The sequence below is a fragment of the Paralichthys olivaceus genome, chromosome 19 (assembly GCF_024713975.1).
Source record: "Paralichthys olivaceus isolate ysfri-2021 chromosome 19, ASM2471397v2, whole genome shotgun sequence".
Taxonomy (NCBI): domain Eukaryota; kingdom Metazoa; phylum Chordata; class Actinopteri; order Pleuronectiformes; family Paralichthyidae; genus Paralichthys; species Paralichthys olivaceus.
In genome coordinates, this window is record NC_091111.1 from 18,596,917 (window position 1) to 18,617,373 (window position 20,457).

The 20,457-nt window shown below is 44.1% G+C and overlaps 2 protein-coding genes across 2 annotated transcripts; one reads left to right on the forward strand and one right to left on the reverse strand.

Annotated features, from left to right (window-relative positions):
• Positions 1–7,202: 7,202 nt before the first annotated feature.
• Positions 7,203–14,729, forward strand: plg (plasminogen). The gene is made up of 19 exons (XM_069514892.1): positions 7,203–7,681; positions 8,261–8,402; positions 8,491–8,597; positions 8,966–9,080; positions 9,165–9,304; positions 9,578–9,698; positions 9,825–9,943; positions 10,167–10,329; positions 10,446–10,570; positions 10,879–11,041; positions 11,418–11,608; positions 11,703–11,851; positions 11,961–12,054; positions 12,380–12,494; positions 12,585–12,662; positions 12,776–12,916; positions 13,441–13,547; positions 13,904–14,049; positions 14,323–14,729. The coding sequence occupies exons 1-19, from the start codon at positions 7,633–7,635 to the stop codon at positions 14,482–14,484; spliced, it is 2,427 nt and encodes an 808-aa protein (XP_069370993.1). The 5' UTR covers positions 7,203–7,632; the 3' UTR covers positions 14,485–14,729.
• Positions 14,730–19,149, reverse strand: LOC109645803 (solute carrier family 22 member 2-like). The gene is made up of 12 exons (XM_020111449.2): positions 18,565–19,149; positions 18,041–18,088; positions 17,850–17,953; positions 17,438–17,592; positions 16,674–16,842; positions 16,400–16,514; positions 16,208–16,308; positions 15,921–16,135; positions 15,466–15,574; positions 15,281–15,393; positions 15,032–15,131; positions 14,730–14,934 (listed from the first exon to the last, which is right to left on the reverse strand). The coding sequence occupies exons 1-12, from the start codon at positions 18,916–18,918 to the stop codon at positions 14,847–14,849; spliced, it is 1,671 nt and encodes a 556-aa protein (XP_019967008.2). The 5' UTR covers positions 18,919–19,149; the 3' UTR covers positions 14,730–14,846.
• Positions 19,150–20,457: the final 1,308 nt, after the last annotated feature.

A 20,457-nucleotide genomic window follows, 5' to 3' on the forward strand; every position in this document is an offset into this window, starting at 1 on the left:
GGTGGAAACACAGCTGTGGTTCCGTCAGCGCCAGAGCTGTCAGCTGCGGGTTCAAACGCACCCTGAGGTTTGTTTACCTGCCGACGTACGTGATCTCCATCGATTTCCACAGGAGGAGAAGTGGAAACTGTGACAGTTGAATTTACTTGATAGAATAAGAACGCTGGTCATACCTGCGTCCAACAGCCCCACTTATAGACGTTAGTCCCCAAAATGTGTCTGCGTTATTTTTTATTAACTTCTGTTTGTACGGAACCGTTCACACCTGATAGTCTGAAGCTTCAGACGAAACAAGGTGTGAAAGTGATCGAAATGTTTTCTCACATCCTTCAGGTTCGTGTTAAATTCCTGCCGGACAGACGCTGGGATTGAAAAGTGGAAAAATGACAGGAAACCAAACTGACCTGAGACGAGGATGAAGCAGAGGAGCACGTGGAGATCTGGTTCTGTCGGGTCCTGATGGGACTGAGGAGGTTTTCATGAATCTGAAGACAAAGAGAAAAATATAACAATCGTTGTGTCGTGTTTGTTTTCCTGCTGTTCGCTCAATGCTGCAACACAACAGGCCAAACTTCACACGTCATGCAGTTCACACTGAAGGACCAGCTGACTGTGAGAGAGTAAAACAATCTGCTGTGTCTGGTCCTCAAAGTGACAGAAATCAGAATCCTGTGATAACTGTTAGACAGAAGAGAAACACACAAAGTCTAAGTCCGTCTGAACATTAAAGCAGCCGCTCTCGTCTCCCCCCAGCTCAGCTGTCTGTATATTTCTCAGAGGCAGTGAAAGCTCGGCCTGAACGTCTGCCAGCATCACATTGACGAGTCTTATCTGGGCCGAGAGATGGATCCCATCAATTGCCGTGATTTTATTTTTAAGAAGACAGACGCCGGGTGCTGCCACGACCAGAATACAACACGGGCAGATACAATCCACACTGTGGAGTCCACTGCTGCTCCGAGGAATGTGTGTGTGTGTGTGTGTGTGAGTGAGTGTGAGTGTGTGAGTGTGTGTGAGTGTGTGAGTGTGTCTGTAGGATCTGCACAGTCTTCCACAATAGTCGGATTAAGTATCACCTCTTTCAAATGTCAACAGAGCCTGTCTCACACACACACTCACACTCACACACACGCACGCACACGCACGCACGCACACACACACACACACACACACACACACACACACTCACACACACACTTGAACGGGGACCTCCGGACTACTGGGAGGTACCGCTAAACAAACACAGACTTACCTGGACAGGTAACCTGAGAGGAGATCCACCTTGAACCCCCTCTGCTCCGTAACCCCTGCACCCTCACCACCACCCCATTTCCTGCCTGAGTCTCACGAGCATTAGCGAGCGCTGCTGGGCCTCAGGGTGTGTGTGTGTGTGTGTGTGTGTGTGTGTGTGTGTGTGTGTGTGTGTGTGTGTCCCTAATGGATCTGGGGACCAAACAGGTAGAGAACAGGGGGATAAAGAGTGATTGGTGAGGTGTGAAGACGAGCAGATCTGGTTGGACAGGTGATCTATGGCCACGGTGAAAAGAGGAGGAGAAAATAAAAGACGGGGTTTTAAAAAAAAAAAGGGATTTTAACTTATAGGAGGGCGGCCGGCTCCTAAAGGTTAAAGGTCAGAGGATCATTGGCTCAAATCCCACAAATCCCTCAAACTGCAGAGAATGTTTGGAGTTAAAAGGTTTAATCTTTGAATAAACTGCAGCTGTGGATATTCCAGATTCTGATGCAAAAATAATAAAAGATTTTTTTCTTTGTTCGATTTAAAACTCGAGTTTCAAGCACAAGAAGAGAAAAACATGATTTATTTTAAAGATGAAAGTGAAATAAATGCTGTGGAATAATCATCAGATTCCGTTTTTCCTCCTGAGATTTATTTCAGTTAGAGCCTGTCCCATCTCAGAGGGAAGCTAAATTCAGGAGAAGATATTTTCTCTGTGTCTCATTGTACTTTATCATGTTTTATCTTATTTTATTGTATAAGATCTAAGATCATCTTCATTCATCTTATAGTTTCTAATCTTACACTTGTGTCTACGTTATCCAAACACCAGCTCAGCCCAGTGTTTGTCACAGACAACAAACCTTCAGTCACGTTTAACAGAGAAGTCATCGGGTTTAATTCACACACACACACACACACACACACACTGTCACATACGGGATCTTTTGTAGTTTGTAAAAACTTTCTGTGGCTCCTCTTTACCGTGACAAAACAAACTGAGAGTCAAAGTAACCTGACTCCACCTGTCTGAAAACACTGTGTGTGTGTGTGTGTGTGTGTGTGTGTGTGTGTGTGTGTGTGTGTGTGTGCGTGTGTGTGTGTGTGTGTGCTGCACAAGCATGTTGTGAGTAGTGTGACTATAATCGTAGCAGTGGTAAGAGAAGTACTCTAACACTCAACTCAAGCGCGATGAAAACAAAGTGCTCAATGAAACATCTTGAATTTAAAATGTTTTGCTGAACAGAGACGGTGACGGTGCATCGTGACGGTGCATCGTGACGGTGCATCGTGACGGTGCATCGTGACGGTGCATCGTGACGGTGCATCGTGACGGTGCATGGTGACGGTGCATCGTGACGGTGCATCGTATCATCGTATAAGTGATCGTACATCACACAGATGGTAAAATGATCGTACAAATACGATAACTTTCATACGTCTTAACACCATCTTTAAGTTACGAGAAGCTAAAGAGGGAGAAGTGAAAAACAGTTCTCCGTTAAAAATGTCGCAAACAAATTCTACAGCATAGTGGAAAGTTTTCTAACCTGTAAATACACATGTAAAGTATCAGTACTAGATACTAATATGTATTTAAGCCCCAGTGCCACAGAGTCACATCATCCTGAACTCACGATTAAATAAATAAAAGCCTGACACTTCACAGCTGATGCTTTTATAGTTTGAGACGTTATGACAGTTGTTTTCACCGCGTGGGTCTGAACCCTGAGCAACAACCGCTCTGCCTCCGTCCCGACCTGAGGCCTGAAGCGGCTGCAGGTTCTGTGTGTGTGTGAGTGTGTGTGTGTGTGTGTGTGTGTGTGTGTGTGTGTGTGTGTGTGTGGGAGAACAGGTGGACATAGTTTCTGTCAAACACACAGAGATTGATGGAGTGGGTTAGAGCGCCGGCCAAGGGGATTCTCTTACAGTAATGGCAGAGACGGAGACAGCTGGACTCAGTACATTGGACTCTGTTGTGTGCGTGTGTGTGGTTGTGTGTGTGTGTGTGTGTGTGTGTGCGTATTTGTGCAGCTCAGACTTTGTGTTTGTCCTCATCATGTATTGTGTTGTTCCTGAAACAACGAGAAGATACGAAGCCACGAGGAGACGAGAGGCAGCTGAAGTGCAAAAGTTATTCCGGGGATTTTAATGAATTCATTTCAAAGTAAAAAAAAAAAAAAAAAAAAACCTACAGTGTTTTAACGTGTTTTTTTTATGTGTGAAATATATTTTATTATTTCATTAGAGCAGGTTGCAAAAGAATAAATAAACAAACATTAATTTAAATATATACAAATATTTAATCTATTGTGTAAACTAAGTCAAGCGCATTTTATATTGTTAGTTTTATTTTATTTTTTCACTTTTCTTATTTTTTTCTATCTTTCTGCAGTAATTTGATGTGTTTGGCGACCTCTAGAGGCCGTTGCTGGAAATGCTGCACATGATCATTCTCCATGCGGCTACATGGAGCTAATAAATCTGATAAAATTATAATATAGATTAATAAATGTACAAATTAAAACACAAAGAATCAGAAGAAAATGTGACTTGACCGAGTCAGAGTTGTTTAATTTATTTTCAGATGTGGAAATGACGTCACTCACAAACGTAACCAGATGCAGACGAAGATGCTGTTTCCCTGAGTTTGACTCTTGTTAAAGTTTAAAATGATCAAATCAAAGTGATTTGTTCCAGTTGTTCCATTTTAAAAAAACAGAAAATCTCTCGTGTCTCTGGCGTGACGGCCAAATCTCTGACAACCTCCAACGCAGACAAAGAGGTCTCTGCGACAAGCTGTCGCCCAAACATTTTTTTATTCTCAGTGAAGAGGTGCCACCCTCACACGAGAGCCTGACACAGTGCCGCTAACCCGATTGGCAATTTTAATCCACTCATTCCACTTCTTCAAACCGGCGGACAAAGATGTGGAGCCGTGAACCAGATGTGGGACGGTGCACGGTAGAAAGAAGAAAAAAAAACGTGGTTTCCTTTAATTTTCACGTCCATGTGCAACAGCTGTAAAATCCACGAGTACACAAAGCATCAAATACCTGTGCTGTGTGTAGTCTGAGAGGAGTGCGTTTAATCACACATCCTTCAGAACCACTGCGCCGCACAATGGTCCAGTCAAGGCCAAGTCGCTTAAGCGATGTTTTAATCAAAGGAAAAATGCACTCAATTTAAGCAACAATGGCTTTTTTCTTCCTCTTTTTTATTTTTTATTTTTTGCACAGTTTACGACAGTCACCTCTAATATAGCGTCGCTCCGTGTCCATCTGCCGGGACCTTCTGTCCAATGGGGCTGTAATTGAAAACACACAAAGAGACGACGTTGTGAAGCAGCACTGACTGAGGTTTCTCTGATCCATAATACAAAATGACCATGATACGTTTCCTGGGGAGAGAAGAGAAGAGTTCCTGTTCTCAGACCAGCACATTGTCATGATTTATAAAAGTAATAACCATTATTATTATTATTATTACTGAATCTTTTATTTATTTGATGGAGCGCTGAAGAAGAGAAATGTACAAAATCTACAAATAAATCAAACAAATCATTTGTAGATTAAGAAAAACATTTGTCAGTTGACAGAAATTTGCGACTCTCACACGACAGATCAGTCGTTTTTGTAACTTTTGCTTTGTGGGAACTTCCTCTGGTCGAAACTGAACTTTGGTCCGTTGGTCTGGTCCCAAGTTTGAGGAACTTTTCACATCGAATACTTTTGGTTCAGACTAAACAGAAAAGTGAAGAATCAAGGTTTGAATTTCCTGCTTTTTCAGTTGTGACTGAATAACAGTCAAGTCTCGTTGTGATGTCAGAGGATATTTATTTATTTATTGGCCTTAATCAGCAGAGGTTTGCTATAATTTCAAGGTTTTCCTAAATATATCAAGTTTGGATTCTGTTTTTAACAGCTCGGCTATAGGCCCAACATTTCTGACCGATATAAACTGCATGTAAATAAACTTGCATGTTCTGCCGATAACACATATTATTAAATACTTTGTGTTTTGTATTATCAATGTCTCCAGAAGATCTGAGGCAAAGCAAGAGCTTCTTCAATCCTCTAATGAGAAACACTCAGGATACAGGAACTGGAAGTGGTCACGAGTTAATCTGTTTTATTTTACTGCATTTTACTGTCATGATTTTTTTTGCTCATTTAAAAAAACGTCACAATCTGAGGAGGAGAGGAGACGATCACAGAAGATAAATTAAAAACGGGATAAAATGATAATCAAACACATTATTACACGTCCAGCTGTGAGACTGAATATCGTTAGCAACGGGAAAAAATGTATTTTCGCCAAAGAAAAGGACACAATATGAAACCCTGAGTGATGCAGCCGCTGAAAGCAGCTTTTCTTCCTTTTTTTAGGGAGAAAGGGACGTTTCTACATTGAGGTCTGACAGTGGGATATTGATTGAGCAGCGAACCTTGGACGGCACAGAGCCTACACCTCTCGCTCGCCTCCTCTCCGTCAAGTATTGTTGTGGTCCCACTTTACGGAGGAGGCTGACCTTCAACTTGCCAGAACACAGAGCAAAACCAATACACTTAGTCTCTCAGTGAAACAATGAGATGGTTATTATAGCCCGGAAATTCACCGGAGGTTCACCGAGGGGAGAAAAAGACTAATTATTTCTGAAAACATCCATCTGCTCTTATTTGGGGAAAAGGACAAGGAGATGCGAGGCACAAAATATTACTTAAAAAAGGTTATTTAAGCTGAAGGGTGCATTAAAAGTCCATTTAATGGATTTTACATCCAGTTGAATCTGAGTTCAAAGACCCTTTTGAGCCAAACAGTGAATGTGCAGACCGTTCCAAACGAGGGTCCAGGGCAGGGACGCACACACTCCAATTCACACAAATACAGTGGATGGAAGAGAAAACTCTTTCTGCAGCTTCAGGTTTTTTCACTGAATACAGCTGCAAATTATAAAGAGTCACATGAAGTCAGATTTATTTATACAGCTAATAAATATACAGAGAGAGGGAGAGAAAGACACAAACAGAGACAGAAGCTTGGTTTGACCAGATTGAGGGGATTGAAGTAGAAAACTATATACTGCTGTTAAAATACTGCGAAAAACACTATGACAGTTGGTCCTGGATTCAAACTTATATAATATACGAGTGAAAGTATAGAACTCGGTAGATTAACTATTTAAATGTTTAAGTCCTTGTTGTGCACGAAGCGTCAGACGTCTTGTGTCAAACTGTTCAGTTTTAGATATGTATGTTCAACAGGAGAGAAGAAGTATCATAAGTTGTATTCGTGTATTTTTAAACTGCAGAGGGTTTGTTTATAACATCTCCTATAACACATCTGGACGAACCTTTAAATTCGCCCTCCAGATGTTTCAGAAAATCTTTTATTTGAATCATTACGACTCATTTTCAATCTTTTGACTTGAACACAAATGTTGTTAAACAACGTTAGATTCATTGAACTGTTCAGGGATCTCAACACTTAACATTAAGAGTATTTTTATCTTTTGAACACATTAAGCTGGACGTCTGTTCTTTTCCGTTCCACGAAACTGAACCTAAACTAATCTAAACTCAGCCGTTTTGAAATCACCTGTTTGCGCTCACATGTGTTTGCTCTCGAGGACATGTGTCCCCTTTAGCTGAAGATTAACTTTATATATTGATCTCACTTGATCCAGAACAGTCTGAGGGCCGCACATCACACAACGCTCGGAAAAAGGCAACATCTGGAATTCTGTGTGCTATCACCATTGTGTTATTTGACAGGCAGCAACTGAACATCTGTCCCGGAGTGGTTAGTCGTGTCTTGCTCAGGGATATTTGACATATTTAGGCTGTTCTACGTGATGTCCTTTTGATAACACCTCCCGTACACCCCCCCCCCTCACCCGAGTGACAACGAGGTCTGAACTATATCATGTCGGGACACGTGTTTAAATGTGCGGCCTTTTAACACCACACAGGACCGTTACACATAATGAGGACGGACGTACAACGAGCGGACGTGTCGATGAGAAAACACAAAAGGTCGCACGATATGAAAAATGGGTTAAACCTGACGACCAGCCTCTCAAATCTACCGTAACTACAGGATGAGCAACAGAGCGGCTCTCGTTGTCATCAGGCTGCAAACTCAGAGGAGAATATTTATAATTTCCACACATTACCGAGAGGAGGACAAACTGCGATACTGCAAAGCAACACTTTGCGTCCGGGAAACAAGGATTTTGACCTTTTGATCTGTCACCGTCCTTGTCCGGCCAATGATTGACTAATGGACGAGTCGTCCTGTTTGTCCTCCCAACGCACCCAAAGGAGCTCATCAATATAACAGGAGGTTCGTCTGAGAGTTAGTCGACTATGAGCTGCTAGTTTCGGGGTCTCACCATGGACCTGTACACAGCAGCTCTGCTCCTTGGAGCCCTGACCTGCACCGGTAAGAAACAACCAGTTACAATTAGCAATCGATCCGTGAATGTGTCATGAGCAGGAAATCTAGAAAAAGAAATATGATGGACAGTGATTTGCTTCATGGTGGAAGCCCCTCGTCAGACACAGTGGAAACACAAATATAATCTGATTCTAATGATTCTGCTTCTTTCCCACTGACTGACACAGGAAATGTAATAATAACAGACTTAGATGTAAAATTATATAATATTTTGTTTAATATCATTTAATTCGAGATGTTTGGCAGATTCCTTTAGTTTAGTTTTAATCTAACAATGTAATAACTTAATGAACCCTTTGGTGGCTGGAAACTGGTGTTAAAGTTTCCACCTGATAATCTAACTTACTGATTACAACATTTAGAAAAATAAGAATTAAAGATTCGTTAACCTTTGGATGGATCAGGATCATTCGTTGCTCTCCAACAACCACAGGCCTCAGATTTGTCAATGAGGTTCTTTTTTATCACTTTTACTCGTCCAACTTAGTGGCTGAGTGTGAATCTACCTTCTGTTTATTATTATCTATTACATTTGATTACAGTGAAAGTTTATTCTGATTTTAGTGAGTGGTACAGAGACCGAGGTGAGCGGCTACGCCAAAACGGAAGGGGCGTGGATCCTCTCGTTGAACAAGCGACAGTACACAGTTAACACTTTGGCTGAATGTGCCACCAAATGTGACGGTGAAACCACCTTCACCTGCAAGCAAGTTCACACTCTGTATATTTCACCTGTCACAGTTTTAACTGAATTCAAGACTCAGCACCTCAACCTGACTGTGTTTCTCTCACAGGTCCTTCATGTACGTTGAAAAGGACCAAGAGTGTTGGACGGCAACGGCGAACTCCAAATCAGAGACGATCCTGCGTAGAAGCAGTGCAGCTTTATTTGAAAAACAAGGCGAGACTTTCTGCTCCAGATTCGATTTTTTTTAACGTGAAATGTTTTCTGCTCATCACGCCGTGGTTAATGTTTAGTCTGATCTGCATGATCGGCGATGTTTGGACTGTGTCTGCAAACACGGTGGAGAGGGACGGTTAAGTTAAACAGCACTGTGGGGACGAAACAACACGAGTTGCATCACACACATGATTCACTCGGTGGGGGGGGGGGGGGGGGGGGGGAGTCTGATGAATTTGATCAGCAGATCAATATTTACAACAGTGAGCAGGTCAACAAACGCTCCGCCTAATTAGCAGCTTGGTTTTCATCGGTGATGAAATGTGATGCTGACTGTGCGCTGTGCTGTGTGATTGTTTCTCCTGTAGAATACCTCCTGGAGTGTGTAAATGGACTGGGAACAGATTACAGAGGAACAAAGTCCAGATCAAAGTCAGGAAAGACATGTCAGAGATGGGATGCGAAATTCCCACACAGGCCAAAGTATGTATTCACGTGTTTTATCGTCTCACATCACGTCATCGTGCCGTTTCACATCTTCTCACATAATTTCTCTCAACGTGTCAGTATGACACCAGATTCTCACCCGCTAGCAGATCTGGACTCTAACTTCTGCAGAAACCCTGATGGAGACAGCGGGGGACCCTGGTGTTACACCACCGACCCCAACACCCGGTGGGAGCACTGTAACGTAGCCAGCTGCACTGGTGAGATCGATCTGCGAATAATATAATAATGTAATATAATAACAGCAAAACAGTCTCCGAATGAAACCACGTTTAAATTCACTGGATCCTGATTTATTTATTTATTGTATTTATTTATTTCAGTCTCCTGTGTGTGTTAGATTTTCTAGCATCAGGATCCAAGAATTATTATCTGAGAAATTAATGAAAAAGTTGAAAAAAGATCCAAACCCTGATACTCTAAGTAATAAAATACATACTGTGTGTGTGTGTGTGTGTGTGTGTGTCCTACAGAGGAGTGTATTCACTGCAGTGGTGAGAACTACAGAGGAAAAATCTCCACCACTGAAAACGGCTTCACTTGCCAGCGCTGGGACTCCCAGGCACCTCACAACCACGGATACTTCCCCAGCGCGTAAGACCACACAACCTACACCTGAATTTACGAATCAACCATCAGCAGGATTTACTGAGATTCAATTCTCACACACACACAAGAGATTTTCTAAAGAACACAGTCCTATTCGATCTTTTTCTGCAGCCTCCCAGAAAAGTATCTTGAAGAGAATTACTGCAGAAACCCTGATGGAGACCCCCAACCCTGGTGCTTCACCACCAGTCCATCCAAGAAGTGGGACTTCTGCTCCATCCCCCGCTGCAGTAAGTCTTCCTCTGTTTCTATTTTTAAAACAAGGATCAAGGACGATGAGTAGATTCATTGATCAGTACATAAAAAAAATCTAATTATCATTTCTCAGGTAAAAGTTTAGTGTTTTAACCATTAGTCAATTAATGATGAAATGGACTTTAAATATAATACAGCTGTTTCTAGAAGAAAAACACTGACATGATGTCAACATTTCAAACTGTCCTCTGTCCTCAGCCTCTGAGCCTCCCACCATTGTGCCGGAGCTGACCTGTGCCACAGGTGAGGGCGGAGCCTACCGAGGCACCGTAGCTGTGACCGTGTCCGGCAAAACCTGCCAGAGCTGGTCGGCCCAGACGCCACACAAACACAACCGCAGCCCAGAGAACTACCCCTGCAAGTACGAGCTCACACTAACGACATAACAACCACAAACGAGTCGCTCAAACAAAACGAATAAAGAAGTTCAGATGAGAACATGACATTCTTCCCGGTGACGGCATATTTATTTGTCAGAGGCCTGGATAACAACTACTGTCGTAACCCTGACAACGAGAGGATGCCCTGGTGTTACACCACCGACCCCGAGACTCGCTGGCAATACTGCAAGGTGCCGAGCTGTGGAGACGCACCCGGACCAGGTACCAGACATCAGCAAACTGAGTTACATAGCACAACTGTTTGGTGATGTAATACAACTTATAGCAGTGGTTCTGTGGGATGATTTCAATAAATCAATCACTATTCGGAGAACAACAAACTTTTGGGGTTGGGGCTGAAAGTTTTTTAAATCCCTGATTTTCTGAAGTAATGATTAATGGAAGCTAATGGACAAAAGATGAAAACAATAATGTGGCGAGACAAAGGTGTTTGAATTAATGAATTCCACTGTTAAATCTGAATGTACCTCAGTTTACCTCAATGCAACCTGTATTCTCGTCTCCCTCAGACGAGCCCATGATCCCCCCTGAGGAGGGGGAGGACTGTTACGTGGGGGATGGGTCGAGTTACCGTGGCGTCACATCAGAGACCATCAGTGGAAAGAAATGTCAAAGCTGGCACTCCATGAGTCCTCACAGCCACACAAAGACTCCACAGACGTACCCCACAGCGTGAGTCTGTCAGTTACTGTCCAGTTCAAGCTGAGAGAAGGTTTTAGTGGCAAACAATGAATAAGTGTTTTCACAAATCATTTAAAGACTGTAGAACCCGGAGGCTGCACTGTAAATGGTTCAGTTTCAGAGGTCTCGTCATTTTCACAACTCCGTGCCGCTCAACGCAGCGGAATGTGTCCGAGAAGTCAGACTGAATCAGAGAAAACGAGTCTCATGCTGGAGAAGCCAAAGTGGCTCAGACCCACAGCGAGCTACATGTGACTGGCGTGTTGGGTTGTCACATATGTGATGAATGACGTGTGAGGATCAGCCAACGAACACAAAGGGTATTGGTACTTGCTGTTCTGACGTTCCAGAGTTTCTCTTTTCACAGGGACCTCACGAGGAATCTTTGCAGGAACCCAGACGGAGACCGAGCTCCCTGGTGTTACACAACAGACCCTAGTGTCCGTTGGGAATATTGCAACTTGGAAAAATGTCCCATCATTTCTTCAGGAACGCCACCACCCAAACCCGCTGTACCCCAAACCCCTTTCACCGTCACCCAGGCCCCAACGGTGAAAGGTCATTTACCTTGAACGTCAGAGTTTGAGATTTCTTGTTTATATTTTAAAATCCCATACTCACCCCCTGGTTTCTCTTTGTGCTGCCGTGTCAGACTGTAAGATTGGAAATGGAGGAACATACCGAGGTTCCACCTCCGTCACTCTCCTGGGTGTGACCTGCCAGGCCTGGAGCGCTCAGAGTCCTCACCAACACAACAGCTTCACCCCACAGACCCACCCCACCAAGGGCCTGGAGGGAAATGTAAGTGTGATGCATTCACACCCGCAGACGTCTCACTGTTGAGATGAATGTGGACAGCCGGAAAAGTCATGATGGCATTTTCTGATGAACTGATCCTTGTTTGTCACAGAGCTGCAGAAACCCAGATAACGACGTGAACGGGCCGTGGTGCTACACTACCGACATCAACAAGAAATGGGACTACTGTGAGATCCCTGACTGTGGTACGTGAACATTATTTGCGTCTCTTGGGCAGTTTGTTCCAGATTTGTCCCAAGTGATCACAGTAACCGCTGGAAAGATCGCAATGACATTTTTTTAATGGTTTCCTCGCTGATTGATTATTCTGCTAATGATAGAACATGATGACCATACATCTGTACAATCAGAACGACCTAAAGGGTCTGTGACCTATACTGTAACTGGCCGCCAGGGGGCGATACCGCTGACTTCTAGTTAATCTTTACATAAAACTTAACAATTTCCTCCCAACTAATGGTAAAGATTCAGTCACAATCAGTTTTTTTTCCATCCAATACTAAATAACAGCTGGACTGAACTGCGGTTCACCATTGACCAAACCCAGGCGTTGTTTCGGTCGTATTGTCGGAGGCTGCGTATCTAAAGCTCACTCGTGGCCGTGGCAAATCAGCCTCAGGACCAGGTGAGTACACCAAATTATTATCACAGAAGACCAAAAAATTACGTAATTATACCGTTCACCTTAAATCTATTATCGTTTGTCTCTCGTTAGCATTTCACGAGATCATTTCTGTGGCGGAACTCTGATCGACCGTCAGTGGGTCCTCACCGCTGCGCACTGTCTGGAGAGGTCAGGGAGACTCCGAAACATCGCAAGACCAAATCCTGCCGTAAAACAACCACTGGCTAACTGGTGTGTGTGTGTGTGTGTGTGTGTGTGTTGGTGAATGTTATGAACCGTAGGTCCAAGCGGCCTGAAGCGTACCTGATTATCCTGGGAATCCACACCGAGCGAGCCAACGAGCTGTCCAAACAGGAGAGGAGGTTGCAGAAACTGGTGCTGGGACCCAACGGAGCCGACATCGCTCTGCTCAAACTGGAGAGGTGAACACAGGACTGATCATCGCTCCACCACAAATACACAAATACTGCAGCTACTTCTCGTTTACCGCTTCTGCAGATACAGCACAACTAAGTGCTTGTGGCACTTTAACAATTCAAATTTAGGGCTGAAAACATAAGAGTGTAAATAAAGATGGACCCACTTGCAGTAAGGAGCCATGCCGGTGGGTTCCCACCGATATATACGAGCTCAACCAATCAGGAGTCAGTCTCAGCAGTTAATCAGGATGTTGGTGGGGCTTATGACCTATACGGCAGCCAGCCACCAGGGGGCGATCGAGGGAAAAAAATGAAACAGTCCACTTTGATCGGAGTAAAAATTCGGTTAATGTTTCATTTACTAACTAAATCGGTTGAGTTAAAATGATCCCGACATAAATTTACACTTTATTTAAAATGCACATGAATTAAAATTCGTACTTGAGACGAACGTATAAACTTTTAAATGATTAACCAGGATATAAAATAATCTTCACTGTTTATTGAGAGTGACGTTGTGTTTTCAGTCCGGCTCTAATAAACGACAAAGTCCAGCCGGCGTGTCTCCCAGAGAAGGATTTCATCGTCCCCAGTGGAACCGAGTGTTACGTCACCGGATGGGGTGAAACTCAAGGTACAGAATGTGTTTGTGCTGCTGCCCATGTGGGGACCTGCTCGAGTTTTAAACACACTGAGGTCAGTGTTTGGAACGTGGCGAAGTTTTCGTTCTCACTACTTCAAAAGTTTAGTTTTAAAGTTTTACCTCATTTTGTGTCAAACTGAAGCTGGTTACAGTTAAATCTATTTAATTTCAGTGATTTTGTTTTGGACCTTGAAGTGTAGGAATTATAGATTTCCTAATTAGTAATAAGATCCAAAATGCTTGTTCACATAATTAATTTGTTTTTTTACATTTAATGTGTTGATTTTTAATATATCCTGAGAGACAAATACAAATGGTGGAAAACAGCAAGGAGGGGTGTGTTGCAGGTACGGGGGGTGAGGGCATCCTGAAGGAAACTGGTTTCCCAGTGATCGAGAACAAGATCTGTAACCGTCCGTCGTATCTGAACGGACGAGTCAAAGACCACGAGATGTGCGCTGGAAACATCGAGGGAGGAGCCGACAGCTGCCAGGTACCGAACCAGAAAACATCGTGTCTTAAACACTTTATTCTGCTGGGCTGTAAGGACTTTTAGAATTTCCCCTTGACATAAAAAACCACCTCAGTTCTTTCGAGAAAGGAAGGAAGGAAAATATTATATAAAAGAAATCAGAGAATAGATGATTCTGTGTTCACCTCCAAACTACATCCTCTAAGTCACTTCTCGTCTAAAGACTTCAAACTGTTCTTCCTTCCTGTCTGACTGAAGTTGAAACCGTGGTCACGTGTTTGTTTGTCTCCGCAGGGCGACAGCGGCGGCCCTCTGGTGTGTAACTACCAGAACAGGTACATCCTGCAGGGCGTCACCTCCTGGGGTCTGGGATGCGCCAACGCCATGAAACCCGGCGTCTACGCTCGAGTTTCCAAGTTCGTGGACTGGATCGAGAGAACCATCGCAGCCAATTAAATATAAAAACCAAACTCTCCTCCCAAACAGCTTCAAACACGTCACAGACAGAGGTCGATTTTAGATTTTTGAAGATGTGTTTGTTCTGTTCTGCTGCGATGTGACATTTGTTGTTTGGTATTTTCTGATGTTAACAAAGTGTCACTGGAGCTTAAGTCAAATTAAACCAATCAGCAAAGTCCTGGTTTTAAAATGTAAACGTGTTTTCTGTCAGAGCTGAAAAATAAAACTTGATACAAAGGAAATGTGGAAGTCACACTTTATAGAAATTGTATAAAAAAAAAAAATACTTCCTACATTTTATCAACATGTCAACATGTTGCTGCACAACAAAATGTACACACACACACACGGACACACAATCACACACTTGTTGTTTCCTTGTTGCTCGTCAGGTCGGATTTTAAAAGTGTCTTTGTTTGTTGGTTCTCCAGAGGATTCTCCTTTTTTCTGGAACCAAAAACCAACATATCTTATTAATGTAATTTGATTTGACAGAAGTGTTTGGAGTGATTCATTTCCTCCATGTTTTGGAGAAGTCTCTCACCTGTGAGGAAACTCGATGTCGTCGATGGACTCCGGCAGAGGAACTCCTCTGGTTTCTGGAAGCAGCAGAACCAAACCTCCGGCCATGAACGCGACGGCTCCTGAGAAACAACACGAAGATTTAACGCTGAAGCAAAGTTGAAGCTTCGCTAGGTCAGTTTTTAAAAATCCAGTGAGTCCTTCCCCCGATTGTTAAGAAGCTGAACGTTCCCCTTTCTCCCGTGAAACGAAAATCTAAAAGAAAAGCTACCGAAGATGATGAGTGGCAGCTCCAGCCAGATGACAGCCAGCCTGTAGAGCAGGAACGGAGCCACGATGCCGCCGACGTCACACAGGGTGGAACAAACCGACACTCCCAGGTTCCTGCACACACACACGAAAACACTTCAGCTTCACCATCAGCGCCAGAAGCCGAGGCGATGGATCGGACCTCACCTGACGAACGTCGGGTAGAGCTCGGTGTTCACGAACACGACCATCTCAAAGGCCATGGTGATACCGAGCCGACCGACGCAGGCGACCGCCGTCTTCCACCAGAACATGTCTGACCCCCACAAGAGCATAAGACTGTGGTCACGATATGAAGTTTACTGTCTACATATCGAGCTTTAACATAGAAATGAAACGTATAATTTTTACCGTAGACAGTAAAGGTTGATCGTTTGAATATGTTATTACTGTAAAATACATGACAGAGAACTTTTGGAACCCTGCAGTTGTCATAAAAACTCAAAAGGTTAAATTCGTCCAGTCTGAGCTACGGTAAAAAACATGGCTGCCTCCGTAGAGAGGACCCACTCCTGATATAAACTATTTAAATATAAAGAGCTCATTCTAAGTTTCCTCTGTCAGAAGCAAGAAAAGGACAAAACAGAATCAGTTTTTCTCACGGTCGGGGATAAAGGCCGTGACAAAGCAGGAGGCTCCGGCGACGATGTTGGCGGCGGCGAAGGGAAGACGCCTGCCGACGCGTTCGATGGTGAAGAGGATGAGGAAGGCGGCGGGGAACTCCACCAGTCCTGAGATGAGGAAGTCGATGTAGACGTTTCCTCCGGCGATCCCCACCCGCATGATGAGGCCCTGATACACCACAGCACTGGTGAACCTGCAGAGGTTCAATGAGACTCAGCGTCTCCCGGGTTCAGGTGGTGAATCGTGATTTCACAGAAAGTCTCACCAGTTGAACATGAGGATGAAGGTGTGTTTCCTCATGTTCGGAGTTCTGATCAGGTCCAGCAGCGAGGCGGAGGAGGAGTCGCCCTCCTCACAAGACAGCGTCTGGAACAAGAAGCCGTGACAGGAAGTGATTTCACTGCAGATTATGAAACAGACAGAGAACATTTAGCTGAAAGCTGCTCGACGGATCCACCTCGAAGGTCCTGGTGAGTTTCCTCTTGTTCTCCTCGGCCATGGCCTCAGTGATCTCCAGAGCTTTGGAGGAATTGTTCTGGGAGACGAGCCACCGAGGAGACTCTGGGATGAACCTGAACCACACAGAGAATCTCTCTCACCAACACATCTGCCGCTAAAGGAAACTTTACTAAACTCTTTCTCAGCTGATGATTTTATGAGTTTATTAAACTAAGTCCTTCTCAAACACACAAAACGACAACATGTATATATATAAATATAAAGCTTGTCACCAGTAGTACGACAGGAAGAGGACGTAAGGTGCAGTGATGACGGCCTGCAGCCAGCGCCAGTCGGTGATGAAGTAGGCGAGCAGCGGGAGGAGGAGGACGCCAACGCTGAAGAACATCTGGTACAGAATCCCCACCGTCCGTCTGTGCTCCACTCCCACGATCTCCGTCACTGACAAAGAAGACGATGAGGACAAAAGAGCGAAAAGAAAAATGTATCATCACTTTACTGAACTCTGTCAAAAGCTTCAAACAATTCCACGTTATTCATCTTTTACTTTTATAATCTTATTACAGTATTTGTGGTATTGGTTTTTCTCACTTCCAACATTTTTTAGTCTTTTGTGAATTTGTTAAATTCACAAATGGCTTCTTGCTTGGGTCGTGCGCCACCCCTCCGAAAAAATCTCATGGAAATCAAACTACCAGACGAAAACACAACGTCCTTGGTGGAGGAAAAAGTTGAAATTCATCCAGACACTGAGACAAATATCTCTTAAAATATCTCTGGTTTATCTTTGAGCAACACATGAATTCAAATGTCTGAAATCTGGCCTCAGTAAATATCTGTTGTGACAAGAGAAAAAAAAAAACCTTGGAAATGTTTGTTCCAGAGCGGAACACAAAGTTCTTCGTGACTTGTGAGAAGCACAAAACTTAAATATTACTGATCAACCAACAACATGATACAATACTGCAAAACCTGCAGCATTGTATCTACAACATCTAGAAGATTTAACTTTGGATATTTGATTGAGAGTCGTTACGCAGCACGTAGGACGTCATCCAGCCGCCTTTGACTCCAAAGCCGAAGACGGTCCTGAACACCAGGACGGAGACGTAGTTGGGAGCCACAGCCAGCAGGAGCCCCGCGATGGCGTTCAGGACGTTAGACATGAGGAAACTGATCTTCCTGCCAAACCTGCGGACAGAGAGAAAACATCAGGAGCGTAAACAAGAGGATGAACGTTTGATGTCACTGACTAAAATAGTCATGCTAACGGAAAGAAGAGCTAAAAGAAGAAACCGTGAGCGACCAATCTCTGCAAGTCCCACCACCTAAAGGTTCCAGTACTTTCGCAGCAGTGCTTCCCCTGAGGAGGTATTTTTAGCTTAATGTAGACCCTGGTCCCTTATCCGATTTTCTCTGTGTGACCGTCCGATCTGTTGGGACCTCACCTGTCAGCGAAGTATCCAAAAGCGAAGCTGCCGGCGAGGAAGCCCACGTTGAGACTGGACTGGTACATGTCCACCAACCACCCGTCCTCACACACCAGGTCAAACTGAGAGCAAAGGTTTACATGGGATTATGGATGAGACTGATTTGATTTGTCGGTTCAGTTTTGGAGTGAATTTAAATCAACTGTCACCTCTGTGACGAAGGACTTCCTCCCTTCATACTGATACTCCCACGAATCCTGAAGGACAAGGAGCCAACATGGTGATCAGTGCAGATGGAACCTGAGGAAGGAGCTTTCGACCTGATGCTCCGTCCCTCTCATCACAACAAAAAAAAAAGATGCCCGTGACATCTTGAAACTCCGTGCACCCCACTGCCCAGAGAGCAGGCGACTTTAAGAAGTTCAGGGTCAGAGAAGGAGACGTTACTTGAAATGCAAAACAACAAACAAACACCAAATAACACTCATCGATATCAGTCTCGCTAATTTGCCTGATTTGTTTAATCAAATTCCACGAATCATTACCTGGGAAATCAAACCTGTGAACGTTACAGAAAGTTAAAAGAAAATTTGTTTAACGACCTCTTCCCTGAACCAGACAACATCTTTTCTGCAGGCTCCACTGGGTCTGTGTTTAATCCTGCTTGTAAAAAAACAAACAGACGTGTGAAAACACAAAGTTCCTCGGTGGAGGTAAAGATTTACAATCTCACCTTGCACAAGGACACAGGGACTCCACTGAGGTCCAGCTCCTGAGAGTCGCAGGTGAGTGAGGTTCTGTTCCAGTCCAGCTCGTACTGCTCGCAGCTGCTCTGCTGCACGGCTCCAGAGCTGTTGACCGGCGGCAGCGTCAGCCTGCGACTGTCCGCCAGGCTCCAGCCGCACGCCTGCCTCCTCTCCACCACCGCAGCGTCCCGGCACCAGTGGTCCGGCGTGAAGCCCTGGAACACGATGCCCACGTACACGCCTGCAAAAGGCAGCGACAGCAGACAGAGCAGAGCGAAGATTCTCTTCTGACAGCGGCCGAACGTGCCGGCCTCCTCCAGCAGGTCATCAAAGGTCGCCATCGCTTTGATCCAACTCTCAGATTTGATGCTTTGGATAAAGTTTTGTTTTCAGCTCATCGTCTCCTCCTGTTTCGGAGAATTCCCTCTGCTCTTCTCTAACCGGGGCCGATCTTTGAGCCGAGCTGCAGCGGAGCCAAACAGAGAACGGCCGATGAATTGTGCAAACAGTGAATGAACCTGAACTGAGCTCGAGCCAAAACAAATTCTCCTTAGTATGCCTGAAGTGTGCGGCCACGGTTACACAACTTCATTAATGTGTCACCGGACAAAAACGCTGTTGAATGTCCAACAGCCGGAGGATTAAACTCAGGTTCACTCTGCATCGGACAAGACACCGAACATGAGACCTGTGAAATCACGATCACACGGTGGAAAACCTGCGTCAAGGCCCGACAGTTCTACACAGGATCCAGTTCTTATAGTGAAAATATCAGATTAGTTATCTGATAACTTAATCTAGACCAACACTCAGGACCAACAGTCCCCTTAAATGGCAATTCAGCAAATTTTTTAACCTTGGCCCTCGGCACAGGAGGGACAACGAGCGGCTCCACAGATGAGAATCAGACTTTTTGTTGTTAAACCAAAGAATAATAATTTCACCCTTTTAGTGGGCGTTCCCTCGACTGTCGCAGTTGCCCCATAAGATTAAACTGTGACCGCTGCTGTCGTGTCATGGCTCCAGCTCGGACCGATTCCAAAGAACCATTCATTTACACCCACACATTTATTAACATAGGGTCCGGTTTGAAAATACCATAATTCCCCTTAAAGTCCAACCAGGCTTATTTATTGCATCTAGTGTGAAGTTAAATATATATCTTATATACACACAGTACGACATGAAACAAAGGATAAACACATATACAACAGAGATTCTCTGAGAGGAACAATACGAGTTTAGTTATTGTTCCTTCGTCTGACGTAAAACTGAACTGAAGGTGAAGACATTTTCAAAATAAAACCAGATAAAAAAAAGTTTGGTGACCTGAAATAAAGGAGCCTGAGGGGAATGTGAGTGGATGGGAACCATCTTGATTCTTAAATGTTCTGGTTAAAGTTCAGATCTTCACGTTTGTGATGCTGTTACTGGACCTCTGTCCTCACACGACCCTGTTCGTACCCTGACGTCCTCTGGCAGAGCTTTTCAAACTAAAGACAAAAGAAGTTAAAGGCCAGAGGCTCTGGAACACTCTGCCAGAGGAAACACAGCAGAACGAGTCCGCAGCTTCTTTGAGTCAAAGCTTCAGACGTATTCACCAGTTTTACCTCATTCTGCTTTCATTTACTGTAACGAGTAGCTCTGCCTAAAGTTCTGCACCAGGTTGAGTGTCTGTGTTTGTTTTTTGATGAGTTCTACTTGTTTTTAATTGTGAAGCTATAAAAGAAAAGATATTATTCATATAATTATTATTCAATAGCCATTTATCAGATTTACCCTGAACAGTCTGTTTGGTTGCTTTGTTAGCGGAGCTCGTTACCACGGTAACAGGACAGAAACCCTTTTCTTTATGAAAACAGACACACGTCCACTGACCG